This window comes from Gambusia affinis, linkage group LG16 (genome assembly GCF_019740435.1).
Source record: "Gambusia affinis linkage group LG16, SWU_Gaff_1.0, whole genome shotgun sequence".
Classification (NCBI taxonomy): domain Eukaryota; kingdom Metazoa; phylum Chordata; class Actinopteri; order Cyprinodontiformes; family Poeciliidae; genus Gambusia; species Gambusia affinis.
Genome location: NC_057883.1, coordinates 1,353,413 through 1,374,123, shown reverse-complemented (window position 1 = coordinate 1,374,123; position 20,711 = coordinate 1,353,413). Strand labels below are relative to the sequence as shown.

Sequence of the window (20,711 nt, the reverse complement as noted above, 5' to 3'; positions counted from 1 at the left end):
AAAAGGATTTTGTTTGTCGAGGGTCTTAAAGAAAAGACCAGAAAAAACAGTAACAATAGTAAAAAATAACAAATAAATGAAAAAAAATAAATAAAAAAAATACAGAGGAATCTCCCATTCATTAATCGTAATTTCCATGATTTGAAATGAATGCTTGAATTGAGAACCATTTTTCTATAAAGATATCACTTTTCCAAAAATACATCTTTTGAAGATAAATATCATTATAAAATGTTAAACTTTGTCTCTGTTGGCTGCTTGAGATCAGAAGAGGATGGATCCTTCATGTTATGATCTGGCCACCCCGAGACGGGTCATAACAGTGCAAAGACATTATGGTTGAATACCAACTTTTGTAGCTAAAACCAAAAAGCTATTTTCTATTTTAAATAATAAACTTATGATATCAGAGTCTTTTTGGAGTTAACCAGCCATGCAGTTCTTAATTAGTATTCACTACAGCAAAATATGGTCATACAAGCTTCTCTGTCACATTACAAAACTGCTCTGTCCAAGCATGAGCCAAATAAATTTTTTTATCCATCATTCAGAAAAGTTGAAAGTCAATTAGTGGTAGTATAATTCATTATGTTTTGTTAATGCAAGTTTAAATTCAACACAAAGATCTGTGATGAGGAATAACATGTAAAAGAAGTGAAAATATCCACCAAAACTCTCCCACCCCGCCACTGCTAAATAAATGCAAAAAGAAGAAAGAAAGAAGGGTTGGCAGAGCCTATTATAAATTACTATATGCTGATGAGTTTTCATTCTCAAAGGTCAGTCTGCGTGTGTGTGTGTGTGTGTGTGTTTGCATGTTTGAATGTTTGCTCATATAGGTATGTGCACAAGCATGCATAGATATGTGTGTGTATAGGTGTGTGCGTGTGTGTATGTGCAAACATATGCATATATTTCTGTGTGCTCCAGAGAAACGAGGGGACAGTCTTACTCCTGAGCAGCGAGACCAAACACATCCAAGCCCCAAACTATTTATGCTAATCCTGCCTGCTTACTGAAAAGCACTTCTTTTACATTTTCCTTACATTTTCCAATAAATATTAAACACTATTACAATGAAATGGGATTCTCTTTTCTGTCCCTGTCTTCCGTGCGCACACTCTCTTACTCTGCAGCTTTCTCACACACACTCAACACTACTTCTCTCTTTCCTCTGCTCCTCCTCATTTTCTTTAGTTTAGCATATTTGTGGCTCGGCTGCTTGTCTAAACAGGAGATGGGGATGCAGAATACTGCAGACGGGATCAAGAGGACAAGCTCAGTGTGTGTTTGAGGGTGTGTTTGTGAGATGGCAAATAAATTTATTCCAAACAGGAGATATGTATTAAGTTGAAGGAGACAGCTTTAAACAACAAAATGACTGAGTGAGGCTTGCACTGCATCAGACGACTGCTGCAGAACACACAGAGGAACGACAGACATACACTATATTTAGCTAGATTACAGTTGCAACAATAAGTTGAACATTTTGATGAGAAATTTGATTGTTCATCTTGAAACTGAACATCCTGTCCACCCAGCACTTGTAGTTTGTAACTTGAGGCTATCGTCTTTATGACGGGGATGATTCATTTTGTTGCGTCCTACAGGAATTTATTTGTGCACAGTTCTCTTAGGTTTTTTGAGTCATTTCAATGAAGTGGAAGTTTTAATTTTGACTGGCCCATTGCAGAACCATGACTAATTCAGTTTACATTGGAGTCTAACATACTTATTACTCCAACAGTCCAAAAACATATTAGTCTAATTGTTTTGTCTAATTTGTCCTTCGGTGCGAGTGTGTGTGTGCATGTTTGTCTGTACCATGTGATGGACTGGTGACCTATCCAGGGTGTATCTGGTCTGCAGCCCAATGATTGCTGGAAATGGACACCAGCAAGACAAAGACTGACAGCAAGACAACAATGCAATCTGCTGCATTTCATTAGATAGAAATATTTTTAAACCAATTTCATTAATAGAACCTGTTGCATTGTCTGATAAGTAGGATTGATTGTAATGTATGTGAAATAGGCAATGTATAAATAAACTGAATGGAAGTGAAATGCTATGGAGTCCCACATGACAGCTGAGTGGTGATCTGAACAGGGGACTGTAGGAAATGGCTCTTGCAGAAATTAACCGATGGGAATCTAAAAATGATACCAGAGTGTTGTACTGAACCAGAAGCTAAAAACTACAACAAGTTCTTCAATCATTTAGACTGGTCAGCACATAGCAGGACACAAGAATGAACTATAGTTCACAAAACAAAAAATAAGCCAAGTATGGAGTCCTGCAAGTGACAAGACTGAACAAAACCAATAATCCAAATGTAATTCAAACAGAAAACTAAAGTGACAGTCACAAAAACACATAGATCCTCAAATACAGTTTATATGGATCTTAATTTATATTGTAGTAACAAAGACAGCTGAATATACTGGAAAAATACTTTTAAATATGTTCATGCTAAGATTTTGCTGATGAAAGTAGACGGTGATGACATTGGGAAATGTTTAAATGATTGAATATGGCTGCACAGTGGCAGTTGGTATCTCTGCTGCCTTGCAGCAAGAAGGTCCTGGGTTCAAGTCCCAGCCTGGGGTCTTTCTGCATGGAGTTAGCATGTTCTCCCTGTGCATGTGTGTTCTCTCTGGTTACTCCAGCTTCCTCTTACAATCCCAAAACATGTCAAGTTTTATTTGTTGCTATACATACAGGCCTTTCCTGGCATGTTTTGGTGGGTTCCAAGAGCAAAATATTAAGTTGTGTTTATTTCATCCTTTACTTTATTTCTCTTTCTCTTCTTCTTTCAATCTGTTTATCATTTATCAACTTCCATCACGAAAAGAGAGCAACTCAGGAAAAAGACCAAACAAAGGCTCACTCCTTTCCTGATTCCACCTTCAACCCTCCACAGCGTCTGACACTTCTATATCGCTCACTTAAATCTGTCTCCTAAAAACAAAATCCTCTTAAGCCCCTCTACCTCCTCATCACAATAATCTAATTACTGAAACCAGCCGTGAAGAGAGGGATGGATGGATGAAGAGAGGAAAGAAAAGCAGAAGAGCAAAACCAAGGCAGTGGAGATTGACAAAGCAGATGTAATGTCAGTATTGGATAGAACTTGAACATAGAAAAGAGAAAAAGAGAAGGACAAACTGAAAACAAAACACTCAACTGTCAAGATATTAGGCCACAGGCATAGCAACATGATACAGAACCAACTTGTTCTGGTGGAAGAAACTACAGTGACAGTTCCACAGATATGTTTTACAAAACCTGCTGTAGTGCAGAAACTTGCAAATTAATAAAACACGCATTTAACTGAAAAACAATAAATCATATATTTTTAAAGAATTTCATCACCAATGAATTAAAACAGAAATGAAACATTGTGTAGATAGTGCATAAAATTGGCACAAAAAAGATACAGCAGTTGATATGTTTAGTTCAAAAGCCATATGGAACATTTTGGGGGAAATAATTACATGTTAATGTTATGTTGCAAGACAAAGAAAAAAAGGAAATTAAAAAATCAACAAAGATGCAGGACAGTTAATTCAGATCATGATAAAAAGGTTGTCTCTATCACTTCTGCGTCTCTCTTGTTGTGTTGCTAAAGAGAGAACAACTGTAACCTCATAAAAATATTTGTTTCTGGACTTCATGAGTGACATGCCCCTTGTGTGTGTTTGGTATAAACTGATTCATGAATCTGATGTAAAAATAAAGAAATTAGCTTGAATCAAAAAAAGCTGCAACATTTGAAGCAGATATCAGTGCTTCATGAATTTCCTGGAATCTTTTTTATTTATTTTTATCCGAGCCAAAAGAAAGAAAGAAAGAAATAAAAAGTACACAATGCACATCTCACTATGCACACATTCTAATCAATACTCTCAATAGAATACTGATGAAACATTGTGCAAAAAGAAAAATCACAAAATTACAATCCAGCAGCCCTTTTCTTCAACAAAAAAAGAAAAATTAAACAATAATTAAAAAAGACAAACAAACCCAATCTCCGTCCTTCCCTTCTCAGCTCAAAGTCAACCTGATGGAAAAATAAATAAATAAATAAATAAATAAATAAATAAATAAATAAATAAATAAATAAATAAATAAATAAATAAATAAATAAATAAACAAACAAACAGATATGGCTACTCATATTTATAACCAAAACTAAATTCAGCAACAGGCACCTTCAGTTGGGTAAAACTTCCAAGTTTGAAAAATAGGAAAGAAAGTGTTGCCATTTTTGGTTAAAGTTTTCTGTAGACCCTCGCAGGGTGAATTTGATTTTCTCAAGCTTCAAAAAAACATCATGTCTTTAACCCAGAGGGATATTGAGAAACATTTATCAGACTTCCAGTCTAACAGTAAAGTATGTTAAGCCAATAAAGATGTAAAAGAATCCCTGGAATTTTTTACTAAAACAATTTTCTGACATTTAAAAGTACTGCACAGAAAAAAAAAAACAAAAAAAAAAAAACTAACATAATTAATTTCAACTGATTCCCATGCTGTCATTGAAAAATGTTGAATTTACCAACCACAGGGAGGAGGCAGGCTGTGAACTATGGTGGTGTAATGAAGGAGTAAACTTTACTAAACCAAGTGACCCCTCAAACCCCCACCATGGACTGTTCTCCCTGCTGCTCTCTGGAAAGAGGTTCCGCAGCATCCGGTGCAGGTCCACCAGGTTCCAAAACAGCTTTTTCCCACTTGCCATCAGACTGCTGAACTCTTAACTGGACTGCACTCAAAAACTGGTCTCCACTTCATACCTTGCACATGTACATAGCGAAATAACTTCTATTTTACTGTCATTCCTGCACTTTATATTTAATATTTATATTTATATTTATACTTTATATTGTATTTTATTTATTCTGGAGTAACCTCATAACATTGGAACCTCAAAACATTGTCCTGAGCCGTATGCAACAAAATTTTGTTCTGTATACACCCCTGTGCATACAAAATGACAATAAAGTCAGTCTAAGTCTAAGTCTAAGAGGCCAAAGCTATAAACAAAAATCACAAACAAGAAAAAAAAGTAAAAAAAACGAGGAACTAAGCCAACCATGAAACTGGATTAGTATCAAGAACTGAATGAAACAGGAGTATAAATATCAGGGAGGGTGATCACTAAAAGGATAAAAGGAGAGTGTATTAGCACATTCCATGAGGGCCACAGAGTGCTGAGAGACTGCAGGAAAATAAACAAGAGTCAACACTTTTGCTGTCTGAAGTGTTAAATCCTCTCCATCCCTCCAAACTGACTCCCCAGTTAGAGGCTAACACCTAACCAGCTCTGCATCCAACGGGATTTCTAACTGATCTGGATCTGTAGGAAGCCCATTTAGACTCAACTGGCTTCTGACAGCCTACATCTGAGCGGCCCAACACTCTTCTGTGAATTAATCAGACTGAGTAGCACTGCGATCATAGTCCACAAATCAACCGTCATTCTCCCTCTATTTTGCAACTTGCTCTTGACTCTGGGCCAGGTATTACTCCGCGACTCGTATGGAGCCCTGGGGGGGATTTTTCACTAACTTTGGACTTAAGACAACCTTTAAAAATTAAAGATTTATGAAGTGAGCACCAAGACAATTTTACCACCATTGATGAACTTCAGATTCAGGGTGACTCAGATACTTAAGGGTCCACAATTTCTCTGAAATTTTATATTAATCTTTAATTAGTAATGCTTTGCAAAAGTAACTACAGCTTAATTCAGCAGCATGTAATATTCAGATTATAATTTATCAATTTAACTTAACCCGTCTTTCCCTAATGCTGAAACTCAAGTATTCTTCAGAGATATGGCTTTTTGTGCCATTTTGTCAGAGCATATCCTCTGTAAAGAGGTGCATTGGGATTAAATAAACACTACAACATGTGGATTTATCATTCAACATTAACTAAGGGAACAAAACTAAACAGTCTCAGTGTAAAAAAACGGTTTGATATTCACAGATTAAAAAATGAAGACAAGACAAATGACATAAATATCCAAGAAGGAAAAGTTGCACAAGAAAATAACAACAAAAAGATGACAGAAAACCTAAATATTAAGATACTAACATTCTTAGATAAAGAAAAGCAATAGAAACGATGAGAGGTAAAGAAGACAAGGACAAAAATAAGTAGGAAATATATAAAGAGATATGATAAAAGAGAGAAGAGAATTTCGCTGCCTGCTTCGTGACCCAGTGGAAATTTCAATCAATTACCATTAATTAGAAATCTCTGATTAATTCTATTTGTTGATTAAGTCAATTAAAACCACAAGCACTCGTTATCACACAACGAGCCTAATGAATTCCTGTCGACAATTTCTTCCCACACATATTCCCTCTGCTGCTGCTGATACAGCCTAAAGGTTCTGCTGTGTCTTTCAGTGTACATGTCTTCATAGTCCCGTTTTGGACCTCCTCTTCTCGTCTCATGCTCTCATTCTCCACCCTCCACCATATTTTCAAAAGTTTTTTTGTCCTTTTTAAAATATATTTCTCTATAACTGCAGCTCTTCAAGCTGTGCGTTTGGATCAATGTAAAAGCAGACATTAACAGAGTATAACCATAATCTTCTGCAAAGATTTGTTCAAGGTTTCATCCCTCAAGACAGATATTAAGCCTGAGGCCTGCAGCCCACATCTGCTCCATGGTAAAGTTACTTTAACATATGGCAAAAATAAGCATGTAATCATTCAGTATCAGTGATGCTGCAATATGAAAGCTGAAATTGAACCAACAATCTTTTAAATTATAGGCGAGTTGTTTTAATTCTGGATCCCCTTTCACATGAGATTAGGACTGCATGACCAAATTACAGAAATCTACCAGTTTAAATCCTCTGGCAGAATGGAAATAATGTTTGTAGGGTTAGGAAGATGGTAGAAATGAACAGAGCACTTGGTTCCATATCACACAATATGGCATGTGAGAATCCTTGTTCTCCACATGCACCTAATCCCAGTAGGTTGAAGAAGCAACATATATGAAGTACTGCTTAAGAGGGGTAGTAGCATCAGAAGTAAAACATATTTTATTTACAATATTTACAACACAGAAGTTTAATACAAAAAAGACTTTTGGACCCTTGATCCCAGTCCGCCTGACCAGATTCATTTTCCATTAGCAGATCCGGTGCGTTTTTTTTCCCAGCTGTTCTCAGATTTTGATACCTATTTCAGGGGTAATACTTGCAGCACCGAGCAGGGTATGGCACCACAGCTATTTGATTGACTTCTGATTGACTTCAAAGATTGACTTCTGACCGCATTCGTTGATTGGCTCTTGCTTTATGTCACTGAAAACTCCAAACATTATTTAGTTTAGCTGCGGATCGCGGACATGCTGTCTGCTACTAGAGAGCTTCTAATTAAGAAGGAGTTTAATTTTGAATTTAATCAGGAGCAGCACCAGACAGACATGCAGTAAGTTTAGCAGCAGAATGGACCATGAATTAGCAGCACTGCTAGCAGCTCATCTAACTGAAATATGAACAGTAATAAAGAAGAGAGAAACCCTGCAGATGTGGTCAGTTTTTTGATGGAGCTAGGCACATTGCATTCTGGGTAAATACAAAGATAACAAATGTGTGAGTCTAGTGCTAGTCGAAGAAATGGCTTTGACCAATGACAAAAGAAAAATCTTACAACCGCTAAAATCTGAAGCTAGTCCATTCTTGTTTCCTTTTTGTGAAGAAGGAAGTTGCGCTGTGTGTCTTCATGTTGTTTACTTCAGCAGTTCTTGCTGCACTGCACAAAGAACTGCTGAGGAAGTACACAGGCAAGGAGGTGGGCAGGTTTTTCAAAGGATTTGGTTAGTTTGACACAGTGCGAAAGAACCACACCAACTGAAAATGTAGCAAATGTTGTAATTGTGGTTCCCAAACAAACCGAGCCTACCAGACCACTGGGTGTGAAAACATCCTTAGAGACTGAAATCTTTGCTCATTTTTCATTGCAAGATAGCTCAGGATCAGTCTGACAAGATGGAGAGCATCTGATTCTGCACACAGTAATATTAAAATGAAATGGAAACACATGAATGTCATTTTTTGCAGCAAAACAAGTTGCTCAAAGATCTTGACAGTCTCAGAGTTCTGTTTCCATAATACTGACAGTGGATGAACTTCATTTACAGAAACAAACAGAAATAGTCCAATGTTTTATTGAAGGAAACTTTAGTTTGGTGAAATCAAATCTATGCAGCCTTTCTGTGAAGCTCAGATGAATTATTGCTGACATCACCAGGCCTTAATGATTGTTCTAAGTTATCATCTAAAGTTCTTTTGCTGCTCAATAAGCTGCAACATCTTAGGGGTGAAAGCTTTGCTCTTAAAATATTCTGGAGCAGAAAATAAATTGGGAATATATAAAGTCTCTGGGAGTAAAGGCATTTATAGATGTAACTAATGCAGCAAAATGAATTCACTGCAGCTGCTTAAATGATGTTTATCAAGTTTCTACCTCTTTTAGGATTTGTCTGTGCATTTATTTTTTCATATACCTTCAATTTGCCTTATTTTATCTTTCTTCCTGCTGCTCTGTATTTCCTTTTCATTTGTTTTTGTCTCACATATCTGCCTTCTTGCTAGGATTTCCTTCTGTGTCTTTTTTCCTGGTTTCTGAAAGTATTTTATTTATTTTTTTTTTTCACCTTTGACTGTTTTGTCTAACACATACTACCTTTCTTCACTTTTTTGGAATTCGAACATTTTTTAGTTCCTCTGCCATCTATCATAATTAATCTAAATCTTTTTTAATGTTTTGTTTTATGGATTGCAGTCATAAAAAAACAGCATACTGTCTGTGAGGCCTTTAAAGCTCTCTACATTTTGCTGTAGGGCTATTGTTTTAATAATACGTTCCTTTTTAAATTTTATGTGAATATGGTTAAGTTTCAGGATGAGGAAACTTTGACAGAAAAGTTGTAAGAACCATGTCACTGAGTCAACAAGGTAAGAGAGAAAACAGCTTTTTCCTCCAATATCCAATATGTAAATATAAAGTTAGGAATTCAATCTTTTAAATTCCACGTTTGTGTGAAATCATGAATAAAATCATATTGACCAAGCCCTCAACAAAAGACGTTACATGGTAAAATATTGTGTTAATTAGAGGCTAAATGGCTGATAAAAAGAAATATTAGGTACAGTACAGACCAAACCTTTGGTCTGTACTGTAAGTTGAAGGTACCTACAAAGAAAGAGTAACCAAGACAATCTACATAACTAAATTTCAAATAAAATATTTTAAATAAAAATATACATCACTATTCATACATGGAGATTTTTGGGTTTTTTTGCAGGTAATAACTGATATTAAACCAAAGTCTAACAGAATATTTGTGTGGAATGTGTTGTGAGAGTTCACTTGCAAACAAACTGGAATTCTAATTTTTGACTGTAATACCAGATTTTTAAAAATATGAAATAAAGCTAGAGAAGATGTAAAGTTTTCATCATGACCTGACGACATTCAAAGATAGCAATAAAAACTAAAATTACTTCTGTTTCCCAACAGATGAATTATCAACAGTCTTTGAGATGAAACGTTAATCATCACCCTCCTTCTCATCTTACTGTTAATTTAGAGCGAGTTGTTTTTTTCTTCTCTCTATCCACATTTTACTGATGCCTTTTTGTCTGTTTTGGACTATTTATTTTTTGTTTTGTGTGAATGTGTGTGGGCATGTGTGTGTGCGTGTGTGTGTGCGTGTGGGTGTGTGTGCGTGGTCTCTCTTTAGCTGATAAAAGAGCTCAGTGCTTTTTCTCCCTTCCTGAGCAGACGAAGATGAAAGTCTGATCTGTTTGTTGATACAGTTACTGTGGCGATGTCTTACCTTTTTGCTCGCCTTCAACCCCTAACGAGCAACTCTTAACGAGAAAACTCTACTTCAAAACACCAACAAGCACACTCACTAGACACACACTCACACATAAGACTGAGCTGCAAACTAAACCACAAAGGCAGGCATCATCAAAAGACTCTTCTATATGTAGTAGGCAGCGTTCTTGGCAGGGAGTCGGGGGATCATTAATCCTCATTGTGTAGCAGGTATCAACATTAGACCATCACTATCACCTTCTATTAGTCTGCAGTCAGATATAGTGGGGTTGGGCTGCTTTTTTATTATAGCCTATACGGAACATGGTAGAATCCACCGGTGTCTATGGCAACAGTTTAGCAGCAAACCCAACAGTGCTGTTACTCTTACTGTTGCTTCCACAGTAAGAACCAAGTCCAAATCAGATTACCAGTATACAGTAGAAATCTATCCCAGTTAGAGGCCCTGGTAAGTGTAGTGTCACCTTGGGTAGGGCCACCTTCCACTGCAATTCCTGCTGCAGAGCATTTTCTGTAAGAGAAAGTTCCATTTTCATGGACTGAAGATCCATTAAACATTCAAAGCTTGAGATATTTTCAGTACACTGTAACAAATGGCTGTAAAAACTACATCATGAAAATACAGTAAAGGGTTTGGAAATGCTTATGGAAAGTAATCGGGATGTGATTGGACCGCTGGATCACGTGTGGAAATTTACAACTGTGCTCTAAATATTGTACTGTAAAAATTACAGTAACTACCTAGCAACCCTGCTGCCAATAAATTACTGTAAATTCAGACTTCTTTTACAGTGTAACCTAATCCTATGGAAGCCCATTTCTGCCATGAAAAAAAAAAGCCCATTTCCGCCATGAAAAAAAAAAAAGACCAACAGGAAGTCAATTTCGACTTTCAAAGTCATAATTATGAGATTCAAAGTCATAATTCCGACATTCAAAGTCATAATTTTGACTTTCAAAGTCATAATTATGAGATTCAAAGTCATAATTTCGACTTTTAAAGTCATAATTATGAGATTCAGTCATAATTTTGACTTTCAAAGTCATAATTATGAGATGACTTTGAAAGTCGAAATTATGACTTCCTGTTGGTCTTTTTTTTTTTTCATGGCAGAAATGGGCTTCCATAAGTTTATGTATTGGAGACCAGAGTTTTACTTCACTTGAAGTGACTTTGTCTTACTTTTAAACCATAAGTATCAGTTTTTAACTTATTTCACCGTTTTTGAGAGGAAACCAGTTAATGCAGGAACTGTCCTCCAGACTAGTAGAAGGACTATCTGTAGTGGTTATAAAACTATTTTAGACAACTAAAAGGGAAAACAAGATCTAGTGATCAGCGATCAATTATTTGGTCTTTCAAGTTCAGTGCTATAGACAGAGACAGTAAAAGGTAGCCTAAGTTTAATGAAGTTTAAAAACAATGTATTTTTCTTTAATGTCACTTTTCCGGCTATGTTTGTTTCTAATTCTTGAATAGTTAAACCTTTTATGTTTTAAGTTATGAGAGTTTGTTAATCATTTGAGTTTCGATTGGTTTTCTCTGATTGGATGTAGGGGAACGCAACGATTCTGCTCCTCCATTACCACACTGGAGACGAAAGCAGTGACATTGTGTCCATGTTTTCATTATTCCCCTACAGGTGTAGTTCTAACTCATAAGAGGCGTAACATATCCTCTTAGTGTCAGCAGCAAAAATGTACAGAAATGGCCTGCATTGGACCCTAAAATGGAATGATCACAACTGACAGCAAAAACATTCTAGGTGCCGTAGTCAAAGCCTCCCTTTATACAAGTTCAGGCCATATACCAATTCAGATCACGGTGGACACGGCCTGAATTTAGCCATGTCCAAATTCAGGGTCTGCGTCCTTTGATGGACGGATTTGTAGGCCATTTATGTCATAGCGCGAATTCAGACAAGACCTGTCCGAATTCGAAGACTCCTTCAAATGTGACCTTCAAATGGGTCTTTCTTTTCCCCAAATTTGAAGGATGGATCTGGTGTATCCTTCATGGTCCACCATATCCCATAATTCATTGCAGGTCCAAACTGGGTGTTCAGGCAAAGCGGCAATGGCGATGAAGAGCGGCAAATTATTTTGCTATATTACTCTTTAAGTGACACATGACTTTTTACAACATTTTTAGGCAAGAATGTATGTGTGTAAGTGTGTCAAATGTCTGCTTATTTCATCAATACATCACCTTATTGAAATATTGCTCTAACATTTTTGGACATGTCTGCTCCCGCTGCATTAATAGCCAGCTCCCCTCGCCAGCTGCCAGCTGGCCGTGCGCTCCAGGTTCGGTATACCGGAGGAGAATGCCTAATTCCAGACACATTGTTATGAAAGCTCTTGCTAGCTCTCTCCAATGACTGGAATTTAAAAACCGATATTATTCAGACAGGAAATATCGATTTGTAAAATGTTTGGTTTAATCTATAGCTTCGTTGTTCTTTTTCTTTGCTGTTTTCTGCTTCATGCTGTCAAGGTTGCTAGGCAGCATTTCATAAAACAGCCCAGCTCTGGGCTCCTGCTCAGCCTGTAGATACTGATACACTATGGGAAATGTGGCCTAAAATTGTATCTGGTAAAAAAGTGTTCTTCCAAACTGTGCTGCAATGTTTCCATTGGCAGTCTAATCAGGGTTTACTGTCGGTTTTACAGTTCCTGCACGAAACCCACTCATTACTGCCGGAATACGCCAGAACTCAATTACCCCAGTCGGGATAACCCAGGGCAAAAATGAACCTTGTGCTCCTCTTGAGACCCCCGAGGGTCTGGAGTTTTGGGAAGCTGTCCATTTTATTTAGTTGCCATTTTTTATTACTTGTTTGTTTATTCAAATTATCAGGCAGTTAAATGGACTAAACCTGAACAAAAGACAGCATCACTACAGTTAACTTCCAGATGCCAAACAGCCTGAAGTTTGCAGCCGTTTTCTTAGAAAAATGAAGAACAAAATATTGTACAAAAGTAACCAAACAATGAAGACAATTTCCATAATCAATCTTTAGATTCTTAATATTTACTTATTGCCTACCGATGCCACGTTTGTATCTGTTTTATGATTAACTGGTTACTGAATACGTGTATAGGTCTGCTTTGTAAGATCAGAAACAGGAAGTTACATGGATCCATCTTTAACCAAAAAGTATGGATGGGGTTATGAGTTATGTCATGCAGACAGATCTAATTGCAGGGCCTGGATTAAGTACAGAAGTATCTGAAGAGAGGAAGAATGTGGAGCACATGATGAGGAGTGAATAGAGCGTGATCTGAGTGAGGGAGGATAGATTCATCTGCTGCTGACAGCAGATAACACTAAGAGATGGAGAGATATACAGCAACAGGCACAGGGGAAAAACAAGCTAAACAAAGAACTGAAACAAACAAAAAAGTGTGTAGTTACAATGTAGAAAGGCAAAATTTACTTCACAAAAACTCCCTCAAAGTTGCAGAGCAAAATAAAATGAAGAGCTTATGAAATATTCTTTGACCTAAACAGTTGATTTGCTTAGGTTGATTTGATTTGTACGATGCAAGAATATTAGGCAAGCTATGAAACGCTGAAAAAATCCTTCAACCCCTCTAAATACTTGCTTTGTTTTTGCTTGTGTTACACCTTGCTCTTTTATATGGTCAAACTAATTTTTATACTGGAAAAAGATAAACACGAGTCGAAAGGAAAAGTTTTCAAATGACAGTTTCCTTTGGTTTGGAAAAAAACAACCTGATCATATGTAAAATATTTGCTGTTTCTAGACCCGGATCACTTGGTATAATTAACAAAACAATTATTTTCGCTCTTTCTGACTAAATCTCAATGGAAAACATCAAATCATTAGTTAGTAATCAGAGCACAACACAAAGTCGACCCTGAATGGATAAAAAAGCTTTTTGATGGGCCTTGAAAAGTCTAAGCTAAAATTAGGAAATGTGTGACTCATTCACTAAACAGTGTATTAACACTCAAATGTTACTGAACTACCCAGAGTGAACTAATATTTTTTGCCATCAATGCAGAAAATAACTTGTTTCCTATCTCCAACATTTACCCGTTCTTACTGTGTTAATGTTTCAAGTCGCTCAGTAGATTATGATTAACCAAGTTGTTGAGGTAATCTTGTTTTCTGACAGCACTAGAATTGGCTTGGTATTTTGTTTTCCCTAAGAAATAAACTAATTATCCAAGCAAACTTTGTCTTTGTCTGATATTAAAGTTTGTTTAATGATCTGAACAATTTAGGTTGAACAGAATAAATCGACATGTTTGGACTTCAAATCTTGCATACTTAACAGCAAGTTAGAATTTGTATTTCTTCCCAGTTCAACATTGTAGCTATGAATATAATAATGTATCTGTGTCAGTTCCAGTTCATTAATTCTTAGTGTGTCTGTCCCCCAGAGCTTTTTCTCTACAATAAAGAGTCATCGGATGCCCAGGGCTGCCAGAGGAACGTCTGGTCGATGCCATATCTTACAAGACTGCTAATTCAATTAAGAGTCATGATAGAGACAGACAGGTGGAAAGGAGGAGGCTTGAGGGAGAAAAGACCAAGAGTGAAAAGAGAGAAAGTAATACAACAAGAGAGAGAAAAGGAAGTTGTCACAAAATAAGACCTAAACAGCTTTACATTTAGAAAGTGGCCCAAGCCAACTAAACAACTACAATTAGTCTCATGGACACCATCTTTATGCAACATTGAATTTATAATTTAGTATTTTCTGCATCATACACTCATATTTACTTTATTGCTAAAATAAAGTGCGACATTTAACAATGACATTCAGTAAGTCTGAGGATTTTCAAAGTTGTTTACTCTTCAAACTTTTTTACTTTAATAAGTGTGTTTGGGCTCCTCTACAGCAAAAACTGAAACCATAAAAGGCTTCCACATCTTTTTACAGCACAAACCAAACTATTGTTTCCAACATTTGACACATTAGGCTCAATAAGATGGTATTGGACAAAAATATCCTGTAACAGTCTGAGCAAGGCATATTTTGGATTGATCCATACCTGCAGTCAGATAAAAGGTATATGTCCTATATTCTCATGCAAAGGGTTCTATTGCAAACTTTTCTATTTGGGCTTCATTTTGTAAAACAAATACAGATATGGAGAAATCTGAAGTGTGTAGTTTTGTGTGGCTGCATTTGAGGTTAGATAAAAGAGAGTACAGAAAAAACATCTTGAAGCTGTAAAAGTGGCAAGATCAGATCCTTTATGTTAAAACTGTCAAACTAACAAAAGGGTTGCATTCTTTAAAAAAACAGTTTTTGTATTCATGGGTATAAGTGCAAGTGCTTGAAATGTAGTGATATTCCTTGAAATTTTAATTACCGTAGTGTATTTTAGCCATAGAGTCACCCTCTAAATGTGCATATTATAAGTAAGCTGTGCTCTTAATTAAAAATATGTTCTTGTTGTTTGTCTGGACATTATTCAGATAAATTTGTGAATACACTTCTTGCACTTGTGTTTGTTGTGACTCATAGCAACCCTTGCTGCTTTCTCATACAGTAATAAACTATAGTGCAGAAATCGAAGCCATTCACAAGGCCAAACGCCAAAAACAGACAAATGATTGCTAAAATGGAGTTGACTTTTCTTGAAATGGAGCTCCTTCTGTGTCTCTCCATACAAATGACTGCTATCAATACTTCCAATCTTCATTTTTCCTGAAGCTCTCAGCCTTTTTCTGCCAGAAATCAATGGCTTCCCACTGAGAGTTGTGACAATGATCAAACGCAAAAGGCCCACTTTCTTCAGATAAACTCTCATTTCAGAGAGTTTCATCATTAGGACTGTCTGTGTGTGTGCAAATAGGCTTGCTCATTTATGTTATGTGTGATCACAGCAACAACTGTGAATGCCTCAACAAGATCATGTTACAGATATTCTGAAAAAAAAAAACAAAAAAAAAACCTACAGCTGATATTGTTTGGTGGCAAGGGCTTTATTTCTGTTGCTGTGTTGTTTTAGTTCTTGTTGCTCAAACTTTTGTTTTTATAACAAAAGTTTCTATAAACAAATTCAACATTTCCCTTCTTTCCAACAGAGTCACATGTCAAGTGTCAATTAAATATTACAATTCAGCTCACTACACACTTTTGTGTAAAACATCATAAAAAATAAAAATTTAAAATATTTAAACTTCAGAATTTGAGAATATTGTTTGTGTAGGAAATAATTTCAAATAATAATTTCTCTAAAAATATATTGTACATTATTTCTTAAGTTGATTAAAATGTCAAGCAATTTTATGGGTGCTGACTTGCTGGATTCTAGTATTCTCGGTAGAATTGTGCAGATCGATCAGCCATTGAACAAAATTGGCCGATTTCTGTGAATATTACTACCAGTAGTAATATTCACAATATCGGCAATAAGAGATTGTGATCACTGATCACGATCTCTTATTGCGCAGCACTAAAACCGATCACCGTTATCTCACTTCTCAGGCTGTGTGTGCAGCTTATCTCCTCTTTCCTTGACATTATGCAAGAACACAGCAACAAATCCTAAGCAATGCCATGTGGAACTTTAACACTCAGAGTGAATGGGGACGTTTGTATGTTGCAGCGGAAAATTTGGGGTTGAAGCACGTCAAAATACATCAACTCAACAAATCTGACATTTAAAAAACTAGCACTTGATGGAGTTTGGCTACATCCAGGCTCCCTCCAGGAAAAAAGCGAACAGACAGCAGGTAAAGCAGTGCACACTACCAACACTCACCCGGATTAGAATGACGGTCAGAAAGCTAAACAAACAACCCCAAAAATAATTTAAATCAATGAGCTAGCGGTATAAAACGCTGATTCTGCTCTCTTTGTTGGATCGCCATTACGCACTACTGGTAGCAATATTTCATAGACGGAGCCCCGCTTCTACTCCCCCCTGCAGTGAACGTCTCACACCAAATGTCTTACTTGCATATGTATTAAAACTTTTGCTATGTTCTAACATAAGACGTATGATCTCTGAACAAATAATTAATCTCTTCTGCCTCCTCCAGTGTTCTGCAGAATTACTCAACTCAGTCAGAACCAACCAATCAGAACCAGAACAAAACAGCCATGTTCTCGGGAAGTTTTGATTTAGTAACTCAGGACTGTATATTTTGATGTAACCTGTGTTTAACATTGAACGAATGTTTCCTTTTTTCAGTTGACATTATTTGAATAAATAATAATAAATAACATAATAAAATTAATAATAATAAATAAATAAATAGTAATGTCAAAAAATGTCAACTAAAAAAGAAGTGTTATGAGATTTATTTAATTTATGTATAAACTAGGCTTTACTGATAAGTATTATTTTACTGATTTACTGATTGCAGGTTTTTCAGTTGTACTTTTGACTGAACAGCTGCTGTATTGTGCCTGCAAGTATTTTCCATGTTTTATGTCTAAATTCGGTGACTTTAATACGAGACAATTTTTCCATTTCGGAAGATGACATAGTGTCATTTATACCTAACGCAAAAAATTAACAGCCAGTCCAGGTGATTGGTATCGGAATCGGCAGCAAAAGACCTGATCGGAGCATCCCTAATTCTCAGCACTTGTAAGTAATGTCATGGACTGTCTTCACAACACACATTTAACATCACAGAGTACATTCTGAAGCTTATGATATTATTATGTAAAACCTTGAGCACAACAAACAAAAGGTTTGGTCATCTAAATCATATGAAAATGTTATCTTTAAAATGCTTACGATAAATGCACTACATTTGGTTACATCTATGATTTGTAAAAATTAATTTATTGTTTTTAAAAATCTCTTGTGTTAATTTTGTTTAAAATAACTTTTTGTTGTTTGATGGAAATCATGATTTACCGCTTATGTTGGACTAAAATGGAAACAACTATGTTCAATATTACTGAAATAATTTCATTAGAACTACCTTCAGAAAGTGTTTCTACACAAGATGGAGAAGTAAAACCGACAAAATATATTTTTGTTTTCTGAGAACATTGGCGACCATCATTGGGTGGAGAATCAATCATATACATTTTTGAAAACTAAAATAGCATGGTAAAAAGTTTCCTCTCAAAGTGTTTGCATTGTGCTGTATTGGACGTGACTTGAAGCAACTGAATTCATCAGCTGGTTTGTGTCTGCAGTGAAGATGTGATTATATCTGTGTTATTAAAGTCATCCTCCTAATTTTGCATATTTATCTTTTGAGTCAGTATAAGTTGGATGTCATTCATTAGCATATTTCTGTTCATTGTCTCAGAGTGGATTGAAAGTGTACATTGAGTTCTCAGCATGTGAGGGCACATAGAAATACATGCATTCATTTAGCTTTGTGTATTTGCTTTTCTAGTTCAGCGGGTGCACGTTGTGTGAGGGCGTGTGTAGGTGTGTGTTTGTGGTTGTCAGTCACACTGCGGGGCTAGGCTAATTAGCGCAGCTAGCTTTTTGCCGTGTGATGTGGGCTGATTAATATCCTGTTAACGTCCCGTTGCTTTTAAGGCTAACTGCTGTTTCCTCTATACATCCATGGCTTCAAAACAGCCATGCTTTTGGTTGGCCTCATTAAGGTGATGCATTACTAAACACAGCAGCAGCACATAGACATGCAAGCACACAATAAGTTGTTTTTTGTCTTTGTTACAAGATGTAATACTGCATTCACTTCTGTCAATGGAAAGCTTAACATGTAAAAAGTGCCTCTTAATACAATATAAACTAGATGATCTAGTCAAAAATATGCTCAATGTAGCCAAATCTTTCTTCTACTGCCACACACAACTATGAACTTGAGTGAGATTCCCTTCTTAATCCATGCGGATTAATATATGAGCCTACTTTTGCAGCAGAACCACTCTGAGGTGATTCTCCACAAGGTTCAAGGTTGAGATTATAACATCTTTCTTTTTACCGTTCTTCCAGAAATGCATGTGAGGTCAAACACTGATGTTGAGTGAGAAAGCCTGGCTCACCACACTGCTAATTTATGCTGATGATCTTCTACTAATCCCATTCTTCAACACCAAACTCAATCGTCCATGTGTTCTTTAGTTTCGGGGTTCAATTGAGACATATGGCTGGTATCATAATAAAATTCCCACTATCACTGTTAGTCCTACCTTGAAACTTGAAAGCTGCTCGGAGGCACACGTCTCCTGTCTGAGGCAGGAGTTGAAGATGAGCAGCTCTGTGTCTCGAAGCCATGCCTTAAGCTCCTTGATTCGAGCCTCCAGCTGTTCCAGTAGTGAATTAGTCATCGGGGACAAAGCTGAGCGAGGACTTTCAGCAGCCACATCCTGACCAGCGACCAGCAGAGTATTCACATTTGATGACAGCTTTTGCTCAGAAGAACAGGGTACTGAATGCTCTGAGAGAATTTTCTGAAAAATAACAGAAGAGGAACAAAAGGATGGATCGTTAAGACAACCTAAATGTATACATCAATAAAATAATGTGTTTCTGATTAAACACATGGCTGAATGACAGACTAATCAGGACATTATAGATAACACAGTTAATACCAGCGTTGCAGTTGAAGAGGAAGTTATATATATTGAATGTTCCTGTTTAGATGAGTAAAAATCTTGGTAAACAAAATGAATAAATCTGTATTTTAATTCTTTTATTATATTCTCTGTGTTGTTAATGAGGGTGTACTGTACCTCAAATACGGACATATATACAGTCCTCACTTCAAAAACAGCAGTCATTTTAGGATACACTTCACTATTATTATTATTATTATTATTATTATTATTATTATTATTATTATTATTATTATTATTATTATTATTACTTATTTATTTATTTTTTATAATAACAATGAAATGAAATTGAGAACTTTTTCTTCTTGTAGTGAAGCAAAGAAAGTTATTCCTGAAGTAAGAGAGATGTACCTGAATAGATTTTACTTCACATGATGAAGGTTTGCAAGAAGTAAAGGTTCCTACTGATTGGTGGCCTTTTAACTGTCGTGTCAAAAGGCCACTATCACTGATTGTCCATCCTTGAAACTTGAAAGCTGCTCGGCCACTATCACTTGTTATTACCAAACCCTAAGCCCAACCCTTGTGTCATATAAAATATTATAAACGATAGTCCTCTTTATGTTTTAGAGGACAAAACAACAAGACTTCAGGAGATTTGCTATTATTGGAGTCAAATTTGATCCTTTGTCATACTGTTATGATGATCTGAAGTTAACAGAGGGTGAATATGAATAATTCTCTCAAAAATGTGTAACTTGAGTCTGTAAAGTCTGGGATAAAATTGAACATGTATTAGGAGAAGTAAATTTGCTTTACACACCAATCACGTGGAGGGAACTTGAATGTTAACACTAAAATGTGTGTGATAATGTATTGCTTGCTTTAAGTCCTCATATTTGGTTACTTCTCATGACATTCATTTACTTTTAAGTCCTAACACCAAATATTTTAATTAATTTGGAGTTTATTTCAGCTTCACTTACAACAGAGATGTGAAGTTCACACAAAATATTACTTTGACACAATACTAACTAAAAAGAGCTTGGAATATTAATCATTGTTTCAAATTGAAACAACATAAATAAGCTTGACTCAGTGTGTGTGTTCTGCATAGGTAATTTTTCAACTCCTTTCAATCACAAAGTGAGACATAGTAAGCCTGTAAGAACGACTAATTACTATGAAGATTTTTGGAAGCAAACAGAATGATTGTCAGGCAAAATGAGAATTCACAATTTTCAAAATTTGAAGAATGGGATGAGATTAAGGATTAGCTACTTCCAAAAGGAAAAGAAGCTGAATAACCATCCTGTCAGCAGCAAAGTCCAGGACCAGCAGGAGCTC

The 20,711-nt window shown here is 36.1% G+C and overlaps 1 protein-coding gene across 4 annotated transcripts in view; it reads right to left on the bottom strand.

Moving 5' to 3' along the window:
* akap6 (A kinase (PRKA) anchor protein 6) overlaps nucleotides 1-20,711 on the bottom strand; it is a 168,739-nt gene that overhangs the window by 19,840 nt on the left and 128,188 nt on the right. For all 4 annotated transcript variants that reach the window (XM_044142656.1, XM_044142658.1, XM_044142659.1 and 1 more), the window contains one exon: nucleotides 18,999-19,259. In XM_044142656.1, the coding sequence (XP_043998591.1) occupies nucleotides 18,999-19,259 (261 nt within the window). The remainder of the gene's footprint in view (nucleotides 1-18,998; nucleotides 19,260-20,711) is intronic.